This window comes from Acanthaster planci, linkage group LG02 (genome assembly GCF_054643075.1).
Source record: "Acanthaster planci isolate LZ-2023a linkage group LG02, COTS_SCS, whole genome shotgun sequence".
Lineage (NCBI taxonomy): Eukaryota > Metazoa > Echinodermata > Asteroidea > Valvatida > Acanthasteridae > Acanthaster > Acanthaster planci.
In genome coordinates, this window is record NC_141778.1 from 18656795 (window position 1) to 18664241 (window position 7447).

General features: G+C 40.0%; 1 protein-coding gene across 1 annotated transcript; it reads right to left on the reverse strand.

The window, feature by feature from the left end:
* Window positions 1–125: 125 nt before the first annotated feature.
* LOC147799983 (dolichyl-diphosphooligosaccharide--protein glycosyltransferase subunit TUSC3-like) lies at window positions 126–5455 on the reverse strand. The gene is made up of 8 exons (XM_087133730.1): window positions 5298–5455; window positions 3148–3317; window positions 2936–3053; window positions 2293–2375; window positions 1947–2004; window positions 1530–1670; window positions 1050–1139; window positions 126–283 (listed from the first exon to the last, which is right to left on the reverse strand). The coding sequence occupies exons 1-8, from the start codon at window positions 5403–5405 to the stop codon at window positions 209–211; spliced, it is 843 nt and encodes a 280-aa protein (XP_086989856.1). The 5' UTR covers window positions 5406–5455; the 3' UTR covers window positions 126–208.
* Window positions 5456–7447: the final 1992 nt, after the last annotated feature.

Consider the following 7447-nt stretch of genomic DNA (forward strand, 5'->3'; position numbering starts at 1 on the left):
TTCATTTTAAAGGAACATGTCGTGGGAAAAAAAGCCAAACTATGTACACCTTGAATGTGATTCAAAATATAACTTCACATCCTCGGACGTCAGCTGAATACGTGGACCTTGTCACTTCCGCTTCAAGTCAAAAAGACAACTGGATTTATCTGAAACGGCTACCTATAATTTGGGAAGTAAGGTAGTGGAAAAGCCAGGAATAAAAGATTCAAAGGATACGAAGCAAGATGACGATGTGTGTCTCTGCAACAAACTGGCCTTGACTGCTACCGTGAATATAGCTCTGCAGACCAAGCAATCCAAATACATGTATATCAACATACACCGAGTGCTGCAAACCATTAGAATTAATTGGTACCCTTCTTGCTGTGCCATCAAATAATGTTCTGAATCTCAACATTTACTCTTATCCTTGTAACTAAAATTTGGCCAACTTTGAGGAACAAAATTTTTTTTACCTTGAAAATATATCTTTGTGTCTCAAACATTTAATTTTCTATTTTGGTACTTTAAAGGGAATTTGGTTCCTTTTCGCTGAGCATTTCCATATTATGGAGCAAAATTCTGATGTCATCCTAGGAAGAAAATCTCAAGTTGCATTGATTTGTGCGCACCAAAAAATGCTTTAAGATTTCATACGCTGGCCTTAAATATCTGTTTTTTTGTGTGTGATCCACTGTGTGCGTGTAAGTGCAGTGAATCAATGAACCAACTTTCCTCAGAAATGTTTTCGGTGAGCAATTTTGGTTTTACAATTTGATCAGAGGAACCTGTCAAATGAACAGAGACTTTCCTGACTGACATCACAGCAACGGCCCCCTCAGTTGTCCAGAAAAGCGTAGATAATTTTAAATGTTCACCACAATATGCACTTAACCCAAAGGGGATGTCAATGGTCTTCATACACAGAACAGCAGTGTAAAGTGGCACAAAATGGTGTCTACAAACAGTTTATCACTTTTGAAATGAGCACAAATGGTCATATTCCCAGTGGACCATCACAAGCACCCCCAAGTTTGAGTCGTTAGCTAGAAGCTGCATACTCTTACCACTTGTCCAGTCTGTGGGTTTCTGTGGGCATACGGTGGGCCTCGGATGTGGTTCCACATCTGACCAGATGTCATGGCAAACACCACACACTGAAAGACAATAGAGGGAAACCCAATGGTAATACCAGGGCCCACTAGCGTCAAATACACTTGCTTCTTTCCGCTGACATCACTTGTGACCTAGCATGGTCGCCGTCATAACCGCTTCGGAGTTAGAGGCCTTTGTGCGCAATATAAAATCAAAAGGAATCCTCTCTCTTTTCATATGCATGAGGTCAATTTTAACCTGAATGCCACTGAGTTTATACATCGATACAGAAAGCTCAATTAGCTCTTTCTAAATGCTAATTAAAACCAAATGACTCAAAAACGGCCTAGAGGCTCATTTTGTGGGATCCAATCACATCTTCACTTGGTTCCTGATTAGCACTGAATTCTTCAACTCTAGTTTCAGCATACAGCCAATGCAAACCCACTCACCAGTGCACCAACTCCCCATATGGTCTTGTTATACAGGAATTCCAGGTTGTTCCGTCGGAAGTATAGAAAGCCGGCAATCATGCTGAGCAGGATACCAAGTGCAATGGTACCGGAGTAGTTGGGAGGTCGGAATATGCGGATCTATGGGAAAAAGTCTCAAAGGTACAGGAACTGGACAACGTAGCCCTTCAATTTTGTCTCCTAAGTAGCTCTTTTTTCATCTATCTGTGTTGTTTGATTATGCTTCAAAGGTTTTTTTCAGTAAACTCTCTACCTCTAATTTCAAAATTAAGCTCTGTGACTTATATCTGTGTTCCTAGCCTGAATATTTTAGTTTTCAAACTTGTTTGACATTTCAGGAAAAATGTACTCCTTCAATGTTTTATGAAGCACGCAGGTGATGTAATGAATACTTACGTGGACATCGGTACGCTCGCCTACCCATTTTGCCATTTGTTCACTTTGAAATCCAACTCTGCGGAAGACAACGAAAAAGCCCAATGATTTAATTTTGGGTGTGAAGAGTTCTTCGAGAAAATAGAAAATGGCATTACTCTCAATTCAGAATAACTTTCTTGGACAAGGTATTTCAAATTGTGTTGCAATCCTCGTTGAAAAGGTCTAACCTCTCTCTGTATTTGTCATGAAACCTAGCCGTGGGCCTTACCCACAAGATGCAACTTTAATGTCAGGAACTCTTATTGGAGTAAACCTGATTACGGTTAATACCTTGACCAAAACAAGTTGACAATCTGTGCCTTACCGCTGAATGTCGTACGTGTCACCTTTCTTTGGTTTTCCCTTTGGAGGAAAGTGAAGGATGCTGGGTGCTGAGGTTGTCTTGAGCTGTGGACACAACACCACAATAAAAATCAATGTAAAATATTTCTCTAACAACTTGGTTTCTGTCAATGTAAAATATTTCTCTAACAACTTGGTTTCTGTCAATGTAAAATATTTCTCTAACAACTTGGTTTCTGTCAATGTAAAATATTTCTCTGACAACTTGGTTTCTGTCATTTTTTTTCTTCCTTTGTGTTCATATCCCATCTGGCTCTGAAACCACAAGTAAGAACAAAGACCCTTTGTTGTCATTTGGTTGTATTGCTTGTTAACAAAGGTTACAATCAGTGCTGTTACTATTCAGAAGGAATAAATAATGCATTGCAAACAGCAATGTCCATTCCTAATACCCAAATGTATATCCCACATCACAATGAAGTCACCAAGAAGGGATTTGCTCTCTGATTTTCTTGTCTTGCATAGAAAAGCTGTCTGAATGACTTAGCTATGACTGCAACTGACACACACATGCCCATGAAAGCCACTAGCTGGCCAGCTTATTACATTTCTCATAGTTATGTGTTATTTCCAGTCACTTTCAAGTACTGCGGGCATGGTCGTACCGATTTGAAGACGTCCTGCCCTTCATCGTAGTCCACACTGGCAAAGAACAGCTTGTTGGAGTAGGACTGAGAGTAGCGCCAAGAATTGGCAAGAATCTGGAACTCATCGTTCACTTGCCTGTAATGACCATCAAACAGGGGCACATCTCAGTATTTGTGTTAAGCAGAAATTATCGATGCTCTTACACGTATGTAAACCTACCAAAACTTACCGACACACTGTGCACTTGCGCTGGGGCTGCATGGCGGTCAGCATAATGATCATGGAGTAGTTGCGAGGTGTGGACTTGACATACTGTCTAAACTTGTCCCCATTCATGCGAATGACCACGCGCTTGTTGCTCCAGTCCATGAGCTGCTTAACTTTCTCCCCTAAAACCTCCTGCAAAGTGTGAAAATGTAAAAATGATGCCTTTCAGAGTGGCTATAAACTGCTCAAGTAATACACATAGCCCATAAAATCACTATTTTCTAGAGATATTCTAGCAATGTGTGGACTCCCTGTAGATAGTGACAACCTGTTCATGCAGCATTTACCATATACCCACAATTTCAAAATGATGTAAGCTTGCCACCAGTTAAACTGATGAAGATGGTACAGGGTACAAGACACCCTCCATATCTTGGACCCTATTATTGAAATTTTTAAAAGTTCTGAACTTGTTTTAGGCCTACGTTGCCGTAAAGGGAGGTTACACCAAGATTGGCTGATTTAGGGGTATAAAATTAACTATAGTTTTCATTCTACTGACTTATTTCATGCTTGAGATAACTGTTTTTATAAAAATCGAGAAAACATAGCGGCCTTTCAATGGTCATACTGAAAACCTTGTAATTTATCTTGTGTGAACAACGTACTCACAGGGTCCATCTGCAGATGAACAGGTACAATAGGTGTGATTGCCCTTAATTAAAAGAGCATTTTTCCATGGCTCAGAGTAATCAGTAAAATTACCTTCAAGTATTAAATATGCCTCTTTAACAACGTAACACTGTGGATTCATGGAAAAAAATTTGAGCAGTAAAGTTACTGCAGTCAAACTGTGTTCATGACGTGACACAAATCCTACAGTATACGTGTATCCTATGCATGTACATGTACAAGTGCATTTATGCTTAATGACCACACTTTTGCATCAGTTTAAACGCCATTCTCAGTTTACTAACTTAAGTAATAATTATGGTCACAGAGGAAATTATATAGATCTGGAGAGACAGGAGGGTCAACGTCTGATTATTGTAGTTTCTGTTGACAAAACCCTCACTGTGCACTGAGCTCTCAGGCCTATAAATAAGCGGCGCTCAACAGCCTCTGCTCCGCTGATGATGTACCCAAGCAACATGGACTCTTTTCACACTTTCAAATAAGAAAATAAATAGAAACTGTCGTCTGACAAAAAGGATTATCTTGAAATGTCGATCATGTGTAATTTAGCTGTTGGTTTTACTTTCATTATAAATAATTTTTGGTCTTTACTTTTATCACGTTCAGTAATACACGAAACCGCGGGGCCAATGAGACGCAACATCGTTTGAAAGGGAAACCTTTTATAGTTCAATACATAAAATTATCAGGACTCATGGTGCAAATCTGAATTGCATACATGATTTACATTAGTTCCAAAGTACACATAATGATTATAACAAACAGGAAATGAGACACAGTGGAAAATACACTTTTAAAACAATACAAAATTACTAAGTAACTACTGAAAATTGAAAATTTCTTTAATCTGATACCGTGAAAAGCGAAGACGGAAGTCTTTTTCTTCCTTCCTGATTCTTTCAAAATGCAAACAGAAATCTTATTTCGACCAAGAGCTTAAGTCCAACCACACTGCAGACATTGCTGACGTCATCAGGCATCTTGTGCAGTTGTAGGCGAAGTGACCTGACCATCACGTACCGCCCACTGAAAAAATTAATGATCTCCGACATTGAATTGGGACCGTGTTGACTTGGGACCAAGTTGGTTACGGACTGAGTTGAAACTCCATAGCTACAGCATTCTGGTTCAGTCATGTCAGTGGTTGGCAAGGTTGGAAAAATTTTATAGATTGACCAAGGCTGTTATTTACTCTTTTTTCGAGTGAGATATTTAAGGACAATTCAACAGTCCCATTTTTGTGATGTTTACAAATGTTATATCTTTGGTCCTACCCTTAAAAAGACAGATTGTTTGTAAATTTGTAGAACCATGATAACGGACATGATGACATATTGACAGAAACTAGAACTTAGAGACATGTTAGAACTTATGGTGACCGATCTGCCGATCGCGCGAAACATTTTTTTAATTAAAAAACTGCAGCAATTTCGATGCAGAAGTCAGTTAAAACAAATGACAAATGTGGATACTTACGTCCTTCTTTTTGCATAATGTTGCTGGTGATAAAATCAGCAAAATCAGACAAATACACGCAGAGATTTGCGTGAATTTAGACAACAAATTTTTCCCGTAGCCTTCCATTTTAGCTCTGCTTGGATGGACCGCAGCCTCGTTTAACGTCCGCTCTGATTTGCTGTAAACTAGCGCTGCTCACCGTTTGTCCAATAGAGATTGATTTTGCTTAGCCTTTTGGACAAGAGTCAGGGATCATCTATTTTGTACTGTGGCTGTGTCGCGTCGGGAGCTGAGTGGCTCGCTGTGCCAACGCTGACAAGGGATCGTCTTCAAAGGGGAGAAATAAAGTGTGAGTGTCCTTTATTGAATAATTACCTCCATGTTTAGAATAATATAACTTTTAAACTGGAAACAGGTCACAAGCCAAGTATGATTTGCACAAGGTGAAGTGTAATTACGACATTTGACAAAGATATGCAAAGTTTACTAAAAGAATGTATCCTGAAAACAGGCCCGTCACTAGGACTTTTGGGGGGGGGGGTGAATCCTTAAAGCGCAGCAAACATCTTTGCGTTTTTTAATTTTGAAAACAGCGGGATTATGTAGTCGTACCATTTGTTTTAGGGGGTTACAAGTAAACCCCCGAAGAGGGGATTGACCGAGGCGAAAAATACCGAAGTGCGTGGCCTTTTTTATCGCAAAATGTTCTACTACATAGCTCAAAATCTTTTCTTGCCTCAAAAGCAGACCTTATAGTCGCGTAGGGGTGCGGATGCACCCGTAGGTCATGGCTTGAGGGAGAAATAGATTATCCTTTTTTAACTTATGCACTTTGGCTCAAGTTGCGCCCAATGCTACCAAAAATAGACAAAAATACAAGCTTTGTTGTTTTATGCTGCAGCGTGTATTCACAGACCCCAAGTTCCTCAAAGCTGAATTTATTTACTAAAATGATGATTTTGTCAGACGTGTATGCTGTAATGGCTTGCAAGCTCGGCCATTTGACAGTGGCCTAACTACGGGGGTGCCGGTGTCCCGCCCATTTGAAATTTTGAAAGTCACACAGCGTATGTTCTCATCCCCTTGCATGCAGAAAAGGAAAAAAATGTGTGCTACCCATAGAACTATAAACAAAAACAGCTCTGTGGTGCCACCCAGAAATTTCACTCCAGTATACTACGCCATTGACATCAGGCTGGGTGCCTTCCCAGAGTTTTGTTTTCTTCCCGTTTGAAACCATTTTTTCCCCGATTTCCCCGTTTCTGCTTGTACAATAACCACCTACTTGCAACTTTCCACCCATCACCCACTTTGGGGTGATGTTACTTGAGCCTGAGGGCATATGGCATAAATTACTTACGGAAATTAGGGGTGCGGTGAGGATGGGAATTTTTTTTGGGGGGGGGTGACTTACTCAGTCGTGGAAATCGGAAAAGCGGGGGGGTTGACACCATATAAATTACATGTATATAGGGCGATGCTCATATCATGCTGATGTACATTCTGTAATATGCATGGACATTCATGCAAAATCTTACATTAGAATGCCACATTTATGCCTTTTTAAATTGATTTCCCTTCTTGAGTGATATTGAATACGGGGAATAATTCAATAGCCCCAACCTAAAAAATTGGGGGATATATACCTCATCCCCCGGGGGTTACGTTACGCCCATTATGGTAATATTCAGTTTCAGTTTTGCAGCATTGAGGCCTAGGGACCCTCCGCGATTATGGACATTAAAGCTTGTCTTTTTAACTATCAAAGACATTTCCATCTTGCACCTCGAACAAGTTTTATTTCACTTACGAGTTTCTCTGAACCGACATAATATTATTTGAAAATAGCGCAGAATTACTTTTTACTTTTAGGTGAGCTGAGACTACGGCCATTCGCCTGCTCACTGTTTCGTCAATTTGCTTTAGCGTGAAAAATTCTATTAAAGTAAGGTACCGGTCCAAACTCCAAGTTATTGTCATGGTAACCAAACAACACTTGAATACCGGTCAAAAGCAATATACATCACAAAAAGTTTTGCTGGTAACTTTATAGCAAGTTTTCCTGCGCGTAAGCAAGTTTTGTACGAAAGAAATTCTATAAAGTCGGCCCCTGCCACATACCAAGAGGGCGCTTTGATCAGTGCTTTTATTACCGGCAGAGGGCGCTG

What these genes read in the sequence shown, in the direction of transcription:
- LOC147799983 (XM_087133730.1), bottom strand. Translation starts at nt 5,405, where the DNA reads ATGGAAGGCTACGGGAAAAATTTGTTGTCTAAATTCACGCAAATCTCT. An exon ending in GACACGTACGACATTCAGCG is followed by an intron (nt 2,005 to 2,292) that starts GTAAGGCACAGA and finishes TGTCTTCCGCAG; the next exon opens with AGTTGGATTTCAAAGTGAAC. An exon ending in ACCCACAGACTGGACAAGTG is followed by an intron (nt 284 to 1,049) that starts GTAAGAGTATGC and finishes CTTGGTCTGCAG; the next exon opens with AGCTATATTCACGGTAGCAG.